The sequence below is a fragment of the Clupea harengus genome, chromosome 22 (genome assembly GCF_900700415.2).
Source record: "Clupea harengus chromosome 22, Ch_v2.0.2, whole genome shotgun sequence".
Lineage (NCBI taxonomy): Eukaryota > Metazoa > Chordata > Actinopteri > Clupeiformes > Clupeidae > Clupea > Clupea harengus.
In genome coordinates, this window is record NC_045173.1 from 7255528 (window position 1) to 7278027 (window position 22500).

The window sequence follows — 22500 nt, forward strand, 5'->3', positions numbered from 1 at the left end:
GACAGAGTGCTTGTGCGCTGGCTTGTAGATAGCCCGCTCACCGAGTGTCGTGTCTCACCCGTGTCGGGTGTACGCACTATTAAGTAGCCTAGTCTACAGGAGACAGTTCAAATTAGTGAACACCCAAGAGGAATCCTTGTCGTTCCAAAAAGAGTGGCAATGCCGACTGCTGTTGTTTGACAGCGACCAACAAACAGTAAACTGGTTTGGTTCAAACGACGCAAAGGTTTCATTATCAAAATATTTTTCTTGACCTAATGACCAGTATTGGCCTACAAACAAGTCAAACTATTTATTGTGTAACGACATAAAACCAGGCAATGTGACAGGGACGTAACTGCCACTGAGGTAGCCTACTGGTTCATTAAATAACAAGGAAGACACGTCACTTTGTTATTGGGGATATATGGAGGCCCTGGTGTCCCCATCCTCTCCACTCTTCTTCTATAAAGTTAGCTGACTCAAGCTTTATTGCAAAACGCACTATTAGTGCATTTTGGTGAGTGTATTTGTCAGTAGCCTAAGTTTAAGCGCACATGGGAATTTTTCTGTGTGCGTGTATGGTGTTTTGCATTTGCTATTTAAGCAGGCTAAGTGTCTTGGTGTTTAAATGGTGTCAGTGTCAGGCGATGTGTTTGCACTATAGCAAAGGCGTATGAAGGTGTTCGTGTGTAAAACGGGACTGCGGGATGTAGGCTACAATCTTGCTCACACACACCTATCAGGCTACTGTGGGCCTAGTATACTATGATGTGTCCCGTGCATAGCTGTACAAGGAGCGTTTATGACCCCTCTCTCACCTACCTGGAACCTGGCTGCTACATCCTGTCTTCCCCGTTGCCCAGAACCAGCGACTTGAGGCGTAATACGTTTTACAGGATTATTGCTCAAATTTTAAGGAACGTGCGAGTTTTACTGCTGCCGGGTCTCGTTCTCGGGTTAGCCAGACCGGACTGGAACAATGGAAACGTGGTAATATTTATGAGGTGATGGTGTTCACTAAGTTGTAAGGTAATCATACTGAAAGTTAACATGCAGCCCTGTCGCTCTTAACACATTCTAGCGGGGCACATTACAAAGGCATGAGATGTAAATCAGGGTGCTCTACGTTGTACTGCGTGTTTTGTGGACAGGTTACCTCTGACTAGATAACCGACTATCCACCGCGTTCCTTACCCTAGTTTACGAGAAAGTAAATTACCATCAGACAGTACCATTCCGATTGTTCACGCGGATCTCTGTAAGTTTGAGCCCTCTGGCTCAGTGTTGCTTCCCTGCTTACTGAAACTGATGTTCCGTTCTTGTCGAACTTAATTATGTTGTTCTGTCGGTCGTTGTGACCAATCTCTCTCTCTCTCTCTCTCTCTCTCTCTGTCTCTCTCTTCCCATTTCAGGAGGGCAAGCCAGGCGCCACGGTATTTCACGTCGGAAGAGAAGACACACAACACGCGCGCAGGGCAGTTCAGGTGTTTTGAAACGACCGCAAATGCAGAGGCACAAAGCTGAGTCGTGACTCTCGCGACTCGTCTGTTTCTGTGCCTATTCGCCGGCCTGCTAATGTTACCGGTCCAATGATCTTCACACACCGACAACCCGACGCTTCGCAATGAGTCTCTAAATTCCTGACCGCTCAGTCTCCTGTGGACACATCGTTTCCCTCTAGAGGAGGGCAGGCAGCTCACTCACTCATTCATTCCCAACTTCAGATGGACAGTGCACCGAGGGCACCTACAACTAAGATGCATTGGATCACCCTTCTACTGACTGGATTGACTTTATGGAGCAAAGTATCCGTCTACCATTGCTTAGATTACGAAGACAATTACGATTATTATGAAGAGGAGAAGATGGAGACTATAGACTACAAAGATCCCTGCAAAGCTGGTAGGACTTTTCTTTTTACATTTTAAACATATTTACAGAGGTCGAGAGAGAGAATTGTGGTTTATAAAGTTAGCAAATGGCAAATTCCCCCTATAGTTTTTTAATTTCTGGAGCGTGCACGTGATATCTTTAAAAACATGATAAATCATCTCCTTTTAAAAACTGCTCACTCTTTGTCCCCTTTCTTGCACTATGAGACCCCAACAGACCCCGCATCCACGGCTGCTGCTGTCAGCCAGTTTTAAGATCACTGTGAGCGATCACGGGGAAAAAAGATAGTTTGTTGAGAACCCGGCAAGGATTTGCATGAATTAGTTTAGTAGCCTACGATATCTGGCCTAAGCACAAGCTGAAGACTTAGTTGCGTCTGTAGTTATTCACATTCTGTGTGTTGTTGTAGACTGTGCACCTCTCGCATTCCGTTATAATTCCAGATTAAAGCGTGTTTGTGTAATTTATGTTATTCTCCTGCGTGAAGATATGACTTTAACAATCCCCGCGTGCCTCCACCCCCCACTGTAAGCGATCGTGCACCCGGTTTAATCGCACCGCCCTCACCTCAGCCTCCCGCGAGTTGATCCATCCCGAAGACACGTGCACGGTCGCTGTCATAAGCCGGTCTCGTACCGTCTATCCTCCTCCCGCTACCGTTCGCGGTTTTAAAGCGCTCACGCATTCCACCTGTTCGGTGCACAGGGCGGCTGGTGATCGAAACAATTTATATCTTTCCTTAGTGGGCTCAGTTTCCGTCCGAAACCGTTTCTGTCTCCTAACTCGCCGATGTTGGAAGACTTTTGGAAAGTTTTACGATTAGCATTTCATTTATCTGAAAGGGACATGGCGAAAGCGGATAGAGAACACTATGTTTGCAGAGAGCCTCGGCTCTAAACTAATGCAGATGGTTGATGGTGCAGAGCGCAATCCAGTACAGTACTCAAATGAAGCAACTGCAATGCATGGATCTGCTCAATTTAGTAGTGCCAGGTTACCTGCTGCTGCTGCTCTGCTTTCCTCATTATGTCTTTTCATCGTATGTCTAGTCTTTAGATTGAGATTAAACTACAATACACAGCTGGACTCGTGCGCGCACACACACACATTCACACGTTTAAAGCACAAATTGGGCCGTGGGCGAATGTTATCTGGGATTAGTCTTAGTTTTTGATGGATGACATCCTATTAAATTGCAGTAAAAAAAAAACCAATTGTATAAATATTTTGAAAATACTGAAGACATTGATATGTCCCTGTATATGACAGGATGTGTCAAATTGCATGTGTTTCTGTATGTGTGTGTGGGCCTGTATTGCACCCCACCCAAGAGTGAACAGATGTGTGTTCTCTCTCTCTCTCTCTCTCACACACACACACACACACACACACACACACACACACACACACACACACACACACACACACACACACACACATTATCTCCCTCTTAGTCCTCTAGTCATTTTTACTTGCTTTAAATTACATCTATACACACAAAGAGGCTGTACTGACATATATAGAAATAATATTACCAATGAGATGAAAATTCGTAGTGTGTGTGTGTGTGTGTGTGTGTGTGTGTGTGTGTGTGTTTGTGAATATGTAAACTGAAGGGGTTAGGGTCTCAGAGAGTGGGAGTATCTGTTTGTTGGGCGGATTTTGTTTTTCCTAATATGAAAAATATTCAGACATTTTGCAGCCACAGTGATAAAGTTTCTTCTGGGAGCGGGTGGGATCCAGACTCACTCTCACACCACACATATACACTGACTTAGATGCTGTTATACATCTGGTGTTTTAAGCTATGTTTGTGTATTCAGTGTGTGTGTGTGTGTGTGTGTGTGTGTGTGTGTGAGTGTGTCAGTGAGAGTATTTATTGGACACTCCTTTTCATGACATAGTTGAGTGAATTTGGTCTCCAGAAGCGCTGTGCCCAATGTGTCTCTGAAGTTAAAATGCAGGGTATCTAGGTACATCAGTGTGTCTCTGTGTGTGAGTGTGTGTGTGTGTGTGTGTGTGTGTGTGTGGGTGTGTGTGCGTGTGTGTGTGTGTGTCAGTGAGAGTATTTATTGGATACTCCTTTTCATCACATAGTTGAGTGAATGTGGTCTTCAGAAGCGCTGTGCCCAATTTGTCTCTGAAGTTAAAATACAGTGTATGTGACTAGGTACATCAGTGTGTCTCTGTGTGTGTGCATGCTGTTGTGTTTTTGGAGTAAAGTTTGGTCCCACAGGGGCCCCTGAAAATGCTAAGGTGTGTGTTTCTTTCTGTCGATGGGCCCTTGTGTGTTTGAAGTGCTTACCCTTCTAAAGCGCAGTGTGCATCGACTGCATTGATCGGGGTCCACTTGTTTAATGTGCTACGTTGCGCTAATTTAGTGTGTGCTAAAAATGGCCAGGGCTGAGCTGGCACTTTGTAGCATTAGCACTTAGCTTAGCATAGACAGGGTGGTATGAGGGCGCTCAGAGCTCTCTCCTTATCGACTGTCAGCAACAGCCTCTTTGTCTCATCATGGGGACTCCTCGTGGCCATCATGGGGACTCTCTTGGTTTTGTAATTCCTTCATTATACATAGGCTGCTCTCTCTCTCTCTCTCTCTCTCTCTCTCTCTCTTTCTTACACACACACACACACGCACACACACACACACACACACACACACACACACACCACACTTACATGCACACACAAACACACACAGATACTCACAACCACATATACAAACACACACACACACACACACACAATGCATTATCCTTCAAACAAAGACAGCATTCCATGAGGAATGTGCAATTAATAACAAACAAAGCCATTGTGCGGTCTCCATATCACATTCATAAGCGTACATTAGCACTACACAAGAGGGACACCATAGACAACAGTGTGGGCTGTTGTGCTGGGGCAGTGTCTTGTTTGGGGTGTTGTTTGGTGGGGCTAAGCCTATAGAAACTCACCTGGGGCCGGTAATAGTATCTGCCGTCTCTAATGATGATTGACACATTAGGCCTTAATGTAACGAGGCAATCTGTTGTTGTTTACTTAAGCTTTTGTAGTCTTAACGGGTCACACTCTTAGGCCACTGTAGCCCATTCACCCAATGCAAATGAACCACACTTACCATCTGATGGAACCTAAACACACTGATACCATTAATGAAGTGATGGTAATCAGTAGTGTGTTTGTGCGTGTGTGTGTGTGTGTGTGTGTGTGAGTGTTTGCTAACTTGTCTACCTACTTCATTCTTTCTCTTGAGTGGCATCTTACCTCCCTGGGCAGAGTGGCTGGTATGCAGACTCTCAGTTATGGTGATGATGTGTGATGGTCTGGCTGTACCTGCCTATCCTGTAGATTGCTCTTCTACATGGGCATTGCTTCATTCGATTATCAATGATAATTGTTCCGTTCTTTCGCTACTTTAGGTTTAAGTAGGTGCCTCTCTGTCTGTGTGTGTATGTAGGTGTGTGTGTGTACGTAGGTGTGGGGGTGGGGGGGGTGATATTCCCTCAGATTAATTATAGGGTCTCTTCCCTTCTAATTAAACTATTTGCTACAGTAATAACAAACCCAACAATTTATAACTATGTCATAATAACAAACACACTCACACACACACACACACACACACACACACACACACACACACACACACACACACACACACACACACTTATATGCTTATATGCACTTATATGCTTTTTCGCAGGCTCCGTTGCCAGTGTGTGTATTAGCTGCATTTGTAGCCTATTTTGTGTGGTTGTTTTTTTCACACAGCTGTCTCCTATTCAGGTGTGAATGTTTTGAACACGCACAGCTGGAATCTATATTAAAATAATCATTTATTTGTGGCTGTGTGTGTGTGTGTGTGTGTGCAGGGACAATTTTAAAATGTTATAATTTGTATGCTTATTGATGTGATGCATTCATTAAATATTTGATTGTCTAATTAGTCTTAGGTAGGTAAAATGTAAGATGATATTTGTGAGGATGAGGAATTGAAAGTGTGATATGTTCTTAGCGCTCTGATAATCGTATTTGCATGTGTTTGCGCTAGTGTGAATTAGTGTTTGTGTTTTACTGCCTTCTCCCTCTCGCTCTCTCTCGCTCTCTCTCTCTGTCTCTCTGTTGCTCTCTCTCTCTCTCTCTCTGTCTCTCTCCCTCTCTCTGTCTCTCTCTCTTTCTCTCTCTCCCTCTCTCTCTCTCTCTCCCCCTCTCTCTCTCCGCCCCCCTCTGTGTTAATGTGTGAGGCTCATTCCTGGTCTGACCTGCTGGAAGTGCCTGTGAGGAGCAGGTATTCCTGCTCTTGTTATTGTAGGGAAAACATAATGTGAATATTTGGCTGTGTGCTTATCAGATACTATTACAGAGCACAGCACACATTTCCAGCTCTTTGTGTACCGATTTCCCTCTGTGAGTATGTGTGTGTGTGTGTGTGTGTGTGTGTGTGTGTGTGTGTGTGTGTGTGTGTGTGTGCATGTGTGTGTGTGTGTGTAAAAGAGAGAGAGAGAATGTATGTGTGTGTGTGTTTGTGCATGTGTGTGTGTGTAAGAGAGAGAGAGAGAATGTATGTGTGTGTGTGTGTTTGTGCATGTGTACTCTAGGACTCTGTGGGAGCCCACTTCATTCACGCACTTATCTCTTCCTGGTAGTCTGCATCCTGCCACTTAGCTAGAGATGTCTCTCTCTCTCTCTCTCTCTCTCTCTCTCTCTCTCACACACACACACACACACACACAGTTCCTATGCAAACATAGAGTGGCATGAATGAGGGTGCATAGGAACAAACAGAGTAAAATCAGAGTAAAATCAAGCAGCACACACACTCATTCAGTCACCTGTACCCAAACATAAACACACACAGACACACGCGCGCACGCACGCACACACGCGCGCACGCACGCACACACACACACACACACACACACACACACACACACACACACACACACACACACACACACACACACACACACACACACACACACAGAGACACATGTTGGTTGGGGTTGTTTTTTGTGGTGATAATTAAGTCTGGCTACTGACTGACCATACATTGATGCTTGCAGTGGCCTAAACACTGAAGTGGCCAGGCTTGGGCTCTGATGTGCGAGGGCTGATGTGTGCAGCTGAGCTGAAAGAGAGACATGGAATGGCATCAAAGTTATGTTGGCATATATGTGTATGTGTTAGTTTGTGTCTGTGTGTGAGAGAGAGAGTGCGAGAGAGAGAAAGAGAGAGTTTGTGTGTCTCAGTGTGTAACGCTACCCAGCGGAAGGAAATGTTGGACACAGTGGCTAAGGAGTCACATTATATTAAACAGGATTTTCCAGGAGCAAAATGGCCTGACAGCGAGCTTCCGAAAAAATTCCTGCAAATTCCTGAGTCAGCAGAAGTGTGTGTGTGTGTGTGGGTGTGTGTGTGTGTGTGTGTGTGCATGCGCATGGCGTTTGTCTTTGTGTGTGTATGAGCAGAATGTTTGTGTTGGCGGGTAGAGAGGGCTTGGCAAAGCATGAGTCAGCAACATGCTTACTTCCTCCCATAATGCACTGCAATAATTAAGCAATTACCTGTTTAAACATCCTCATGCGTCTGAAGTGTGTGTGATGTGCCACTTCCCTGATCACACACTCACACGCAATCTCTCTCTCTCTCTCTTCTTCTCTCTTTTTACTTTGTTGCTTAGGTTGTGTGTGTAGAGGAATGTCATCATACCCATTCACACCAAACCTTAAAGCCATGACTTAGGTGGGAATTAACCACTAATGTGATGCTATGAGTGGCTCCCCCAACTCAACAGACCTGGGAACAGCTGAGCTGTTTTGATGTGTACATTTGAAATCCCCGAATCAGACACAGCCCTGATGTACTTTCCCCCTGGGCCTGCAGCGAGTGCTGTGTGTGTGTTCGTGTTTGTGTATGTCTGTGTGACCCTGTCCAATGTAGTACAGTTGATCCTCTCTTAGCTGGGGATGGTGGAATGTCAGTTTGTTTTGGGATTTTGAGTCAGGAAAAGTAGCCAATGCTCATCCAGGAGTACTGCTCAGGAGTGCTCATCATAACAAAACCATGTGCGCGCACACACAGACACACACAGACACACAGACACACACACACACACACACACACACACACACACACACACACACACACACACACACACACACACACACACACACACACACACACACACACACACACACACACACACACAGGCACACACACAAACACTGAGACACACACACACACCTATACTCATGCACATACACATACTCATCTTTCTTATTTGTTTCCACTGTTGAGTGTTTTTGGAGTCTTCTGCAGAAATAAAGATGACAGAAATTTGATTGAAATGAAGGAATGCTGTTCCTTATTGGGGGTCAGTCATTTGGGGACACGTGCACTGGTCATTTGGACACACGTGCACTGGTCAGTTGGACACACGTGCACTGGTCAGTTGGACACACGTGCACTGTTCATTTGGACACACGTGCACTGGTCATTTGGAAAGTCTTCCGCGCGCGCTTGTGTGTGTGGTTATGTGTTTCTGAGAAATTCTGTGGAATTTCTGGTATTTCACTTAAGTGGAAGGCAGTGCTGTCCCCAGAACTCAATAGGATTTTTGAGGACTGTGACCTCAACATGATTTTTTGTGTTAATGGGCTTGTGTGCTGCATGTGTGCGCATGTGTGCATGCGTGTGTGTGTGTGCACGCGCTTGTGTTTGTACACAAGCACATATATATGTATCGGTTTTTTTGTGTACATGCCCCCCCCACTCACACACACACAGGCACACACACACACAGGCACACAAACACAATTTTCACAGTGTCCATGTCTGTAGTTGTCACATGACAAACAGCCCTTCCTCTTGGTTTGGACGTGTGAGTTTGTACTGATGAGAGTTACTGCCAGGCCCGGGGTGGGTAATCGGGAGAATCGGGAGAGTTCCCGGTGGGCCGCTTCACTTCTGGGCCGGTCGAGAATAAAACATTTTGGACATTTGTAACGTTAGTCCATCTTCTCTTAAAGTAGGCTACAAACCTTCCGCATTCTGACACCGCAGCCTCTGCATGGGTTGTACCATGCGAGTAAGTTCTCCCCTCCCAAATAGAGTTGGTTGGGTCCATAGTCCGTCTTTTCCAAAAGGTTTTCTCAGATAGTCTACCCATAGTGGGGCCGGCCCTACCGCAATGATACGCGTCAGGGAGGATGGATGGGAGGAAGAGGCCAGGATGGGCTGAAAAAGCCAGGTTAAAAAAAGAAAGGCATTGGAGGAGGATGCTGCCAAATGTGCCAAGCTTACCGATTTATTTTCAAGAGGACAAACACAAGTGGCAACTGGTAAAGAGAGACATAGGCCTAATGATTAGCAACGTAACTATTCGGTTGGTTAATATCGTTGTAGGGTTGTCAACCTATTCGCAAGCAAAATATTAAATTGAATTAAAATATTAGCCTTTTTATATCACCAAAAAACTGTGCCATTTGTGTCCATTTAATACTCTCACAGTACAACCTCCTCACAGATGCTTATCATGTCATTGGGTTAGCATATACGTTTCTGTTGACTTTGTCCATCACACAGGTTGCATGTGAGAGAAGCTTCTCAACCTTAACAATTGTGAAGAATAGGCTACGAAGCTCATTGAGTCAGAACAACTTGGAGGCTTTCATGTTAATGTGCACAGAGAATTAAATCCTCATGTCTATAAGCAACGACACAGTTATATAAAGTGGCTGAAACCAGTGCTTAGCCTGACGTTGTCATACTCATAATTCTAGTCAGAATACTTCCCGACCTCAAATGTTGTGGGCGGGGCTAAATTCGTCTGGTACCCAGGCTAGGTTACTGATGCTGTAGATGCTGTTGGTGCTATTCGCAATGTAACTGTATAGTGTACTGTGAGTTTATTTATTTATTTCTGCTTTTGTTAATTTATCAACCTATCCTTGTGGAATAGTGGAATATTTTTTGTTAACTTCTCAGCTTAAGTGGATTATTATTTACCTTTACATTATTTGTTGAACCATGGTATTAATAAAAAAAACTACAGGATAGTAAGAGCTGAACTGTTCTTCATTTATCCAATTTCCACTACCATGGAAAAAGTGGGCCGGTCTTGGGCCTGAAATTCCCGGGCTGAAAAGTGGCCCCACTCCGGCCCTGGTTACTGCCTACTCATAACAATGCTGTGTGATAAGTTCTTTTGAAACTGCATTTGGTAGAAAGTAATTACTGATTGAAGTTACCCAAAACCTTCTCCTGCCATGAACCCCCTCCCCTACACACCGAGAAATCGAATCTACTGTATGTTCTGTGTCATGTTAAGAGCATATTGATTTACACATCGCTGACCACCTGCATTTCTTTTTCTGTGTATTTTGGGAGTGCAATACTGTATTTTCCCAACTATTTACCGCACTGTATATAAACCGTATTACAGTGTTTTATGTCATTTTATAAGACAGACCTGTGTACTGACCGCTCCAATGTGTGGACTTCTCCCCCTCATTTGCTAACATTACATTGATATCAGAGTAAGGCCTTGCTCCACCAACTAACGTTGTGTTTCCTGGTTGCTATGGTTATCTTGTTATGCTAGCTAACCAGCTAGCTAGCTAAGGAAACTTTTTAATAACCATAAACAGTTTAAATGGAATTCCTATTTTTCATGAAATGATAGCTAGTAATCTGATATTAACTTATACAATTATAATAGGAAAGGTGGAAACCCTCAGGGTGCCTGTGCAGCTTCATTTAAAAAAGTTCATATTCACACAAACTAACATGAGTTCACATGCTAGCAGCTGTGAACTTGAAGCAGGAGACTCTCTCCACTTCACCCCCTTTTCTTCCTGAAGTCTTTAGTCTTGCAGACATTGAGAGAGAAATGGTTGTCCTGGCACCATGTTCCCAAGACGCTGACCTCGTCTCTGTAGGGGGTCTCTTCGCTGTTGGAGATGGTGGTGTTGTCTGCAAACTTCATGATGACGTTAGAGCTGCACGTAGCCACACAGTCGTGCATGAACAGGGCGCACAGGAGGAGAGTACGCAGGCCTGAGGGGATCCTGTGTTCAGGGTCAGTGCAGAGGAGGAGAGGTTACCCAATCTCAGCACCTGGGGTCTGCCCTTCAGGAAGTCCAGGATCCAGTTGCAAGGGGGGAGATGTTTAGACCCAGGATCCTGAGCTTGGGAACAAGCTTAACACAAAAGTGTTGTCCTTATCTAGGTGGGAGAGGGCGGTGTGCACTGTCAGGGTGATGGCGTCAGCTGTGGATCTGTTGGGGCGGTGTGCAAATTGGAGGTCCAAGGTGTTAGGAAGGGAGGAGCAGATGTGGGTTTTGACTAATTGCTCGAAGCGCTTCGCAGTGATTGCAGGGCTGTATTCATTCAGGCAGATGACTTCTTGGTATAGGAACGATGGTTGGTTGAATATAGAGGTGAATATCTCCGCTAGCTGGTTGGCGCACACTCTGAGAACACAGCCTAGAATGCCATCTGGCCCTGCTGACTTCCGAAGGTTTACTCTTTTAAAAGCTCTCCTCACGTCAGCTGTAGATAGGGACAGAGTGCAGTCATCCTGTTCCTCAGCTAGTCTTAGGAATGGTGTTGCTCACCTCAAACCGTGCGTGGAAGGTGTCGAGCTCATAGGGAAGAGAGACAACAGGCTGGACATCACTGCTATTTCTCCCTTTGTAGTCTGTGAAGAAGCGCAGTCCACACCACATCCGTCTGGGGTCGGAATTGTGATCATTAGACTCCAGCTTGTCTTCTGTAGGTCATATCTGGACTTCCTCTTGGCCTCCAGGTTCCCAGAGTTATAGGCAGAGGGCCGTGCTCTGAGCTTAGCAAGGACATCTCCATTAACCCAGGGCTTTTGGTTGGGGAAAGTCTCTCGGAGTCTCAGAGTCTGTGTATTCATCAATGTCCCCATCAGCTAAATCACAGAACCTAAGCTACAGATAGCTAGGATAGCTAAAAAGCTATGATAGCTAGCAACCCTGGGTGCCTGTACAGCTTCATATTAACGCAAGTTCACATTCAGTGTTCATATGGCACATGCTAGCAACTACAAATTGTTAAGATGGTTACCTTAGCTAGAGATAGCTACGATAGCCAGGTTAACTGGAATGAGACCTTGCACACCTCTTGAGGAGGTTCACGCTCCATAGCATCCGATTAAATACAGTTATAGAGTGTGAATAAAAATGTTATCTATCGGATGTTGTTTTTCATATGTGAAAGCTGGAGAAAGAGAGAGAGACCAATTATCTGGCAGTTACTGTGCACGTTACTAACTACCAGGCGGAAAAAATGTATTATCGTGGGGTCTCATGTTCTCTGCAGGGCTGCAGAAATGTGGCTAAATCTATGTATAAACCGCGGTTAATAGTCGGAAAATTACAGTATTCAGCGTAAGACCATAGTACACTTTATCCATTCTGTGTTCAGCAGTCTGTGTTTCTGTGGTTCTTACTGGCACTGGTATAATACTAAATGATCAGTGGACTGTTCTTTGGTTAGTGAACTCCTCTATCAACATGGACGACTGTTGCGCATGAACAAGATTTGCTGGCTTGGTGGTGATATGGAAGCCTATAACACGGCCTGTATAGATGAAGCCCTCTTGGATGAGGCAAAATGTCTCACCATCACATGAACCTAGTGCTACTCAGAATTGTCTCAAAAACAAACTTGAAGGGAATGAGAGAACTGTTACAAAATCTTCAAAGGGGAGACAAAGCACAAAAATCCAAGCCTTGTTTTGAGACGAAGAGACACAGCTGAAGCAGAGGTAGCATTACTAACAAAGCAACGTGTTTGCCTGACCCTGCACAGATGTAAGTTTTTCCACGCTGTGTGTGTTTTGTTGATGGAACCGGAGCGGTGCTGTGGCTGCTTATCCTGTCCATGTGATGCTGATGATGCCAGGTTTAACAGGGCATCAGCCAAGGATCAGAGCTCTCACCTGGGTTCGCCTGCGCTGGCCTGCGGGTGTTGGGTTGAGCGGGTGTTGGGTTGAGCGGTTGTTGGATTGAGCGGGTGTTGGGTTGAGCGGGTGTTGGGTTGAGCGGTTGTTGGGTAGAGCTGGTGTTGCTGTGCTTTCGCGCCGTTCTGTGAGATGCAGTATGCCAGTATAGGGAGATGCCCCCAGTTTCTCATCCGCAAGCTTGGAAGTGGAACTCCAATTTCATTTTGCATTCTGCAACATTCCAGATTGTTGACAATCCTGAGCATGGTTAATCAGGGCAGGGTGTGTTTCTCTTCAGCCTCTGATCATGAATGATTATTGGATTTCTGGGAATTTTCCGGTTGATCCAAGGGTAATCTGATCTGTCGAGACTGTTCCCACAAACACAAGCACACCCGCACACACACACACACACACACACACACACACACACACACACACACACACACACACACACACGCACACATAGAGAGAGAGAGAGAGAGAGAGAGAGAGAGAGAGAAGGAGGAGGTCAGTTGGTCACATTCAGTTTTCATTCATACAGGCTCGATCTCATATTGCATGAAAGCTGAGAATGAGGGAAGGAAGGAAGGCCCTCTCTATCCTTCCCTCTCTCTGTTTTCTTTCCCACTTTTTTTCTGTGACCCACTCTGACACACACACGCACGCACGCGCACACACACACACACACACACACACACACACACACACACACACACACACACACACACACACACTCACACACACACACACACACACACACACACACACACACACACACACACACACAGCTCCTTATTATTGAATCAAACTTGGCAGTGGGATGGCATTTCGGTCCTGACACTGTCTAACTGCCTGAATGATCAATGGTGTTTAAATGGTGTTTAAAATTCCAGTCAAAACAATTGACTTAACGATGAATCAGGGATTTCTTACAGTCTGAGTGACTGGTCAATGCTGAATTCTGACTGGAATTGTAAGCAGTGAAGTTACTGCTCGCCAGTCTCCTATTTGAGATTGAAGTTAAAACAAAGGATTCTGGGACCGGCATTCTGACCTCTCTGTCAATGCAATGGTTGTGTGCTGTGAGTGTGTGTGTGTGTGTGTTTGGTGTGTGTGTGTGTTCATCATGTATTGAACTCCTGGTAGAGTCTTTCCCCCATGCCTGTGTCTCTGTGCTAGGGGAACGGGTACCTTCCTTCCATTCAGGTCATTAGGAAGCATTTTGTTCCTGTTTACATTAGCAAGCATCAGCTGGAATGAGGAGGTATCAGAATGATGTTGGGCTCCTATCCTGTGACAGCCCTCATGCTGATCTCCGTTACACACATAAACACGCACACGCACACATAAACACACACAGGCACACACATAAACACACACAGACACACACAGACACATGGACAAGATAGTTCTATTCATGCATTTATACACCGGACTTCCACACAATACAGACAATAGGCACATTTGTAAATAAAAAATAAAACAAACAAACAAACAAACACACACACATTCCACACAGTTATGGATGTCTTGACTCAGAATCTTCCTGGGGTGTTTTGCAGTAGTAGTAACTTCAGTCACAGGCAAAAATATCTCTGTGATTGCCCTTTATTGCATTTGAAAGCAATAGAGAATCAGATTTTAGAAGCCAACGTGATAATAATGGTTATGTGTGTGTGTGTGTGTGTGTGTGTGTGTTTGTGTGTGTGTGTGGAGGGCGGTGGTTGTGGTGTTAACTGTCACCATTCCTGTAATACTGTAGGTTTGGGCCACCTGTCCAGAGAGCTGGACAACCTTCTTGTTGACCCAGCCTGTCTAGGAGTGGATCTCCAGTGTCTCTGGACAGTAATGCCTAAGCTGATATGAGTAATAGACAGCACAGTAGAACAGAAAGGAGTTTGTATGCACCAGCAAACTGAATGTTGATAGGGAGTGCCTGCATTATTAGGCTTTAACTTAATTCATGTGTAATTGTTGACAGTAATTATTAATATTATGATGATGATGATGATGTTAACAGCTTTAGCCCGTATCTTCTACAGTGATGGATCACAGACTCCCTAGAAAGCCACTACTACTACTACAGCCCAATTGCACTAGCAGTAATCATATAAATGTGAGAGCCTGTGTGTGTGTGTGTGTGTGTGTGTGTGTGTGTGTGTGCGTGTGTGCGTGTGTGCGTGTGTGTGTGTGTGTGTGCTTGTGTGTGTGTGTGGCTGGGAATCATTGACGAATGTTTTTTAGCTCTATTGTTAGCCCTTAATAAAGGACTATGATAATGGCCTTTGTGCTGGGGTTGTGTTAACGGGTGGCTAAGGGCTCTCTGGGGAGGCAAGGGGTAAACTAATCAGATAGAGATGGCTATCAGAGCTGCTGAGAGACTATGGTGGGAAAGTACAGGATGCGCGTGCACACACACCCATACACACACACACACACACACACACACACACACGCACACAAACAACTACAGGTACAGATTAGACACACTCAAAAAGAGAACACACACACACACACACACACACGCACACTAGGCCACAATGTTTCTGAAATTGCTGCAATCCAAGGATCTTTGGGAGTCTCTGGTCAGAGTGTATTGTTTATTGTTTCATATCAAGGTTACAGGTTCTTTAGCCTGTCATGCAGTTGAATCACACACACATACACACACACACAGAGACACACACACACACACACACACAGAGACACACACACTCACACATATACACACACACACTGGCAGACAGAAGCAAGGACAGGAGTTTCCTTAAGAAGTCTTCCTCGTATCAGGGTCATCTCCACAGTCACAGTGACGACAAGCTAAATAAAGAGCTTACATCATGTGTGAGTGTGAGTGTGTGAGCAGAGATTGGGAAGAGATTCCGAGGCACTGATAGAGAGACAGAGAGGGAGGGAGAGAGAGAGAGAGCAAACCTGAATGTGTGTGTGTGTGTGTGTGAGAAGGTGAGCCGTGCTGTCTGGGTCAGGGGTGCCCTGTGTGCCTGTCTGAGAGGAAAGGAGTGTGACTGAGGCATTCAGCACGGGAGCGCTCCACCCTGCTCACCACTCATTACACACAGGCCTGCTGCAAGCATCATCTGTGCCCTCTGACAGGCAGGAGGGACGTGTGTGTGTGTGTGTGTGTGTGTGTGTGTGTGTGTGTGTGTGTGTGTGTGTGCACGCTCCTCGTCTCTTCATGTGATTAAAAATGTGTTTTTTGTGTGTGTCTGTCTTTGCAGCTGTCTTTTGGGGTGATATCGCCTTAGATGAAGAAGATTTGAAAATGTTTCAGATCGACAGAACGATAGACCTGATACATCACACACACTCAAGGCAAGGACACACATCTGGTGAGTACGCACACATGCACATTCTCTCTCTCTAAAACATATTTACACATTTGTGGGATTGTCCATTTTAGACTACAGCCAGTCAGTCATCTGTAAACAATGAAATACCAGTCAACTAGCACCAGAGCTCAAGTAGCTGTCAACTCTCAACTAACCACGACTATAACCTGACCCGAACCCTATGCTCATACAAATCCCTTCGTAGCTTTAACTCTACTGCCTATCTTACCCTAACCCTAAACCTCTCACCTCTAACTCTAGCCTAACCCTAATTCTGAGCATATTTATAGCCTTTACTGCCAACAGACTGTCATCTCATAGTTTGTGGACATAAACAGCAGCTCTCCAAATGAAGTGGAACCAAAATGTCTGCTGCATGGATGCCCTGTGCTCGTCACTCTGTGTGGCTAGTGGAGGCTTCATCCTGCTAATTGCTCTGCACTTGGCTGATGAGTTATGTGCAATATTTCAGTACATAAATGGTGATTTCACTTCATTCCAGGTCAACTTTCTTCAGCAAGCACTAAAACGTCATGTTATTCATACCCGCCTGAAGTACTTTAAACCCTAAAAACAATGCAAATAATATAAAATATATCTGTGTATGTGCGTGTGCGTGTGTGTGTGTGTCTGTGTGTGTGTGTGTGTGTGTGTGTGTGTGTGTCTCTGTGTGTGTGTGTGTGTGTATATATGTGTGTGTGTGTCTGTGTGTGTGTGTGTGAGTGTGTGTGTGTGTGTCTGTGTGTGTGTGTGTGTCTGTGTGTGTGTGAGAGAGAGTGTGTGTATGTGTGAGTGTCTTCATGTGTACTCAGCCTTTTCCTGCGGCTTCAACCAGGCAAGTTTTGTTTGTTCCCAGTCTTCCTGTTCGCCTCAACATTCCTTCCCCACAGAGAGACAGAGATATGGCCAGGGAGAGAGAGAGGGAATGAGTCGGAGGGAGAAACAGTAATAGATAGACAGCCCTGACTGATATACTTGAGAAGAGAAACTGGAGGTATAGGACTAGAGGAAGGAGCACAGCGTGGCTGTGAAGAGTGGAGAGCTTTTTGGCACAGCGCCAGTGAGCTCCGCAGGAGAGGAGAAGACATGGGAGAGAGGAGAGCTTTTTGGCACAGCGCCAGTGAGCTCCGCAGGAGAAGGAAACTGTGAGTTTCACACCTCTGCTTCAGCTGAGTCAGCGGGCCCAGCCCACAGATAACACTTTTACAACCTCAGCACAACCTAAAGACAACCTTAACATGTCCTCAGCACAACAATACAAGTGGCCCTTCCACTATTCTGTGTGCCCTTAATACAGTGATTGGAACCAAACCACTACCACCTCACATCACCCACGGAACATCCTCATGACATCGACGTCTTACACTGTTACACACACATCCTCGTGACATTCGGCTTATCGACGTCTTACACTGTTACACACACATCCCCGTGACATTCTGCTCATCGACGTTTACACTGTTACTCACACATCCCCGTGACATTCTGCTCATCCACGTCTTACACTGTTACACACACATCCCGTGACATTCGGCTCACCGACGTCTTACACTGTTACACACACATCCCCATGACATTCTGTTCACCGACGTCTTACACTGTTACACACACATCCCCATGACCTTCTGCTCATCGACGTCTTACACTGTTACTCACACATTCTCGGTGCAGCATAGCAGAAAGATTCAAACTGGCCAGAATACTGTTGGTGTAGTTTCAGTTGGTGTCACATCCTAGTATTTCTTTTTAAATTTCATTTCCATTCCATAATTCCTGGAATATTCCCAAGAATCCATGGGTGTGAAATACAAATGAATCCCCACACCAAAGAGGAGTCAACAAGGAGTCTCTTATTCCTGAGCGGGACTGATTTTCTGTTCCATGGTACTGAATGATAACTAGTTCCTGAGCGGGACTGATTTTCTGTTCCATGGTACTGAATGATAGCTAGTTCCTGAGCGGGACTGATTTTCTGTTCCATGGTACTGAATGATAGCTAGTTCCTGAGCGGGACTGATTTTCTGTTCCATGGTACTGAATAATTATTTTTGGTGATTTGACTTCATAAAATGACGGCATGATCCTGTGGGATCTGTGTCCATCCGTGGTGTCTGTAATGGGCAGTGACCTGGATTACATCTGAAGCAATTTGATCAGCCTTTTACCAGTTGGGGTGGAGTGGAACGCCATCATGGTTGAACTGAATGTCAAAATAAAACGCTACTATTGGATGTCATTGATGAGCTTGTTCAAGCCGTTGCCCACAAATCACTGATTGGTGGACCACAAAAAGCAACCTGGCAAATAGCCATGTCGTATTAATTTGCCTCAGCAGAAAACTGCACTGAGGAATGATAGGGGGGCATACCCAATTGATGATCTTGCATGTCTATGAAAAATCCAAATGTAAATGCAACTAGGAAGCATAAAAAAATTGATTTCTCAGACCTCATAAACAACTAATTTGAGAAATATTCCAGCTGTTATTCAAGATGTTAATCACCTTATTGCTCCAAAATAAAATTATCCAAAACAAGCGGTCGAGAATGCACTCTGTTTTTTTTTTTTCTGGCTATATCTAAGTCTAATGGAGTATTGATAATTTTATTTGGATATTATCTAGATGTTAGACATGTCAAATAAGAGACACACAACTCCACACTCTCTAAAACAATATTCTTAAAAAAAGAGTTTACCTGATAACAGTTATTTCTCTCCACTTTTTCACTTCCACATCTCTCTCTCCCTCTGTTTGTTTGTGTGTGTGTGTGTGTGTGTGTGTGTGTGTGTGTGTGTGTGTGTGTGTGTGTGTGTGTGTGTGTGCGTAAAGGGGGTGTAGGAGAACATGATTCCTCAAAGAGGAAGGGATCTCTCTACCTGCTCTTGGAGAGGTTAAGGAGATTTAGTTTTGGTAAGTGTATCTGTGTGCTCTGTGTTTAAGACACTGTCGTAAACGGTCTTGTTGATGTTGACACTGCTAAATGACGATGCTTATAATAGTACATGTATTGAATATGCCATTACTGTATTTCTGTGCATTGTATTTGTGGCTTTCTCTTACTGTAATATACATGGAAGTGATTTGAGTAAAAGTTGAAATCTAAGGATGTTAAAATAGAAGCTATGCATCTTCTGTGTTTATCCAGCGTCTCAGTAATGCAGTCACTCTCTTCCTCTGTCAGACTCCTGGTCTAAGAACTCCAGTAAGGAGTCTCTGAGCTCGAAGCCTGTGCAGGAGAGTGTCAAGACCAGGAAGAGTGCAAAGCCTCGTGTTCCACGGGCAGCTACCTCTCGTGCGGAGCGCATCTGGCCGGGCGGTGTCATCCCCTATGTGATTGGAGGGAACTTCACCGGTGTGTGAGTGTGTTTGTGTTTGTGTGTGTGTGTGTGTGTGTGTGTGTGTGTGTGTGTGTGTGTGTGTGTGTGTGTGTGTGTGTGTGTGTATTTGTGTGTGTGTGTGTGTGTGTGTGTGTGTGTGTGTTTGTTTGTTTGAGTATGCATGTGTTTCCTGAGATTCCCACCTGTATGTTCAGTAGTCATGATTGCATGTTCACTGTATTTTCTGCAAATAGTTTCCTCTAGTAGATATTTATATGCTTCCACATTGATATTGATGTGTTTGTAATGGTATTGTGTGTTTGTGTGTATGTATCTGGGTATGTATGTGTATGTGTGTGTGTGTGTGTGTGTGTGTGTGTGTGTGTGTGTGTGTGTGTGTGTGCGCGTGTGTGTGTGTGTGTGTGTGTGTGCGTGTGTGTGTGTGTGTGTGTGTGTGTTTGTGTGTACAGGCAGTCAGAGGGCAATGTTCCGGCAGGCGATGCGTCACTGGGAGAAACAGACATGCGTGACGTTCGTTGAGAAGACAGACGAGGAGAGCTACATAGTCTTCACCTACAGACCGTGTGGGTGAGTGACTGTGATGGTACCCTTAATGCTGCAGTTTCCCAGCCACACTGCTTGATATGTGATCATGCGGTGTGTTGCGTCTCTCATTTGCCTATAAGAAGCATTGCAGCAGTTCAGCACACTTTCAGGCATGTGAGTGCTGCTGTGGTTTTGGCGTTGGTCTGTCAACACTCAATAGAATGGACTACCAACGTGCTTGAACATGGATTTGCTGAAATGATTGAATTACATTAGTGCGTACTAAATGTATTACGTCATGCGTTATAGTATTGGGTGTAATGAGACCTTCCCGCTGTGTTCTGTCAAAGAAGTGGTTAAGCCTCTCTATGACCTCCGATGAAGAGCAGCATGAGTGTGTGGGGATGTTGGGTGGGGAGGTGTTAAGTTATGTAACAACTAACCTCTCAACTGCACAACACTCATACAAACACACTCTCTCACACACACACACACACACACACACACACACACACACACACACACACACACACACACACACACACACACACACACACACACACACACACACACACACACATTCAGACCCATACACAAACACACGCATGCTGATATGAGTATGACAATAATTCCGAGGACATGTGAATTTGTGTGTGTGTGTGTGTGTGTGTGTGTGTGTGTGTGCTTCAGGCACATGAGTAATTCACCTGACAGGAGACCACAGCACTGTTTGTGCGTGAGGGTGTGCTGATGTGCTCTGCTATCAGTGGGAATAAAATGAGGGATTAAGGTGTGCTAATCTAGGATATATATAGCTGCCACCTTCCCTCCTGGCTGAGTTGAAGATTATACTCTCACTGTGTGTGTGTGTGTGTGTGTGTGTGTGTGTGTGTGTGTCTGGTGTGTGTGTGTGTGTCTTGTGTCTGTGCCCAGTCTGTCTGAGGCAATGAGGTTCACAGACCCTCCCGCACACATGCACACACTGATACACTACCCACACTGACTGCTCAGGCGCTCTTTCCCCCACTATATCTATCTCTCTCTCTTTCTCTCTCTCACTCTCTCTATCTTTCTCTCTCTCTTTCTCTCCCTGTCTCTGACTCTCTCTCCCCCTCTATCTATCTCTCTCTCTCTCTCTCTCTCACTCTCTCTCACTAGCCAACAAAGGGGAATAAGGCAGAAAACCTTTAATACTCAGAACAGAACCCCTAATTCATGCTACATTATGAAGAGTGTAGCTGATGTATTTACATACATACATACACAATCACACACACACACACACACACACACACACACACACACACACACACACACACACACACACACACACACAGTTCTGATGCTGACTGCATGTAACTCATTGTAAGGAATCATACTCTTGGCTGAGTCTGGATGCTGTGTGTTTGTGTGGGGGGGAGGGGCATTGTGCGTGTGAGTGAGTTTGTGTGTGTGTGTGTGTGTGTGTGTGTGTGTGTGTGTGTGTGTGTGTGTGTGTGTGTGTGTGCGTTTGTGTGCTAATGGTGTGTATGTGTGGGGTGAGGTGGCGTGATTTCCCACTCCCTCAGTCACGCTGTATTAGAGGGTAAAATCCCTCCTTGCTGCCCCTCTCTCTCCCTTTCTCCCTCTCCCTCTCTCCCTCTCTCTCTCCCTTTTCCCTTCCTCTCCCTCTCCCTCTCTCTCTCCTTTTCTCCCTCTCCCCCTCTCTCTCTCCCTTTCTCCCTTTCTCTCTCTCCCATTCTCCATTTCTCTCCCTCTCCCTCTCTCTCTCCCTTTCTCTCTCTGTCCCTTTCTCCCTTTCTCTCCCTCTCTCTCTCCCTTTCTCCCTTTCTCCCCCTCTCCCTTTCTCTCTCCCTCTCTCCCTTCCTCTCTGGCTCTCTCCCCCTTTGGATCAAGACGGCTAATGTTTGATCTACTGCTACATGCAACTGTCGGTTATTGTCAGTGACTATGAAAAGTGTGAAAAGCCGTGATGAATTTAGCAGGCCGTCTTTAAGCTCGTGAGGATGAACCCTGCAGCTTTTATCTGAATGTCTTCTCCTGTGTTCCCCTCTTCTCCTCTCCCCTGCTCCAATAGCTGTTGTTCATATGTAGGTCGTCGTGGTAATGGCCCGCAGGCGATCTCCATTGGTAAAAACTGCGACAAGTTTGGCATCGTGGTGCACGAGCTGGGACATGTCATCGGGTTCTGGCACGAGCACACGCGGCCTGACCGTGACGATCATGTCACCATCATCAGAGACAACATCCAGCCAGGTACTACATTACCCACAATACCCGGGATCACCTTCATGGACCATTCCCTTCATTCAGGGAGGGCTTAGATAACTGTCCTTGTGGTGTGTATTTCAAGGTCATGCACATACCCACACACACCAGGACTCATGGTCTGTTCTATATCTTTACTAAATGAGTGTGTCAGTTTAATGGGTC

At 45.3% G+C, this 22500-nt stretch overlaps 1 protein-coding gene across 2 annotated transcripts in view; it reads left to right on the plus strand.

Moving 5' to 3' along the window:
• tll1 (tolloid-like 1) overlaps window positions 1-22500 on the plus strand; it is a 40247-nt gene that overhangs the window by 398 nt on the left and 17349 nt on the right. Inside the window, exons 2-7 of one of the 2 annotated variants that reach the window (XM_031559660.2) lie at window positions 1395-1884; window positions 16093-16203; window positions 19034-19114; window positions 19386-19556; window positions 19992-20109; window positions 22145-22323. In XM_031559660.2, coding sequence (XP_031415520.1) covers window positions 1707-1884; window positions 16093-16203; window positions 19034-19114; window positions 19386-19556; window positions 19992-20109; window positions 22145-22323 — 838 coding nt within the window. In that variant the 5' untranslated portion in view covers window positions 1395-1706. Of the gene's footprint in view, window positions 1-1394; window positions 1885-16092; window positions 16204-19033; window positions 19115-19385; window positions 19561-19991; window positions 20110-22144; window positions 22324-22500 lie in introns of those variants that run through there. The other variant, XM_031559661.1, reaches the window with a different exon arrangement.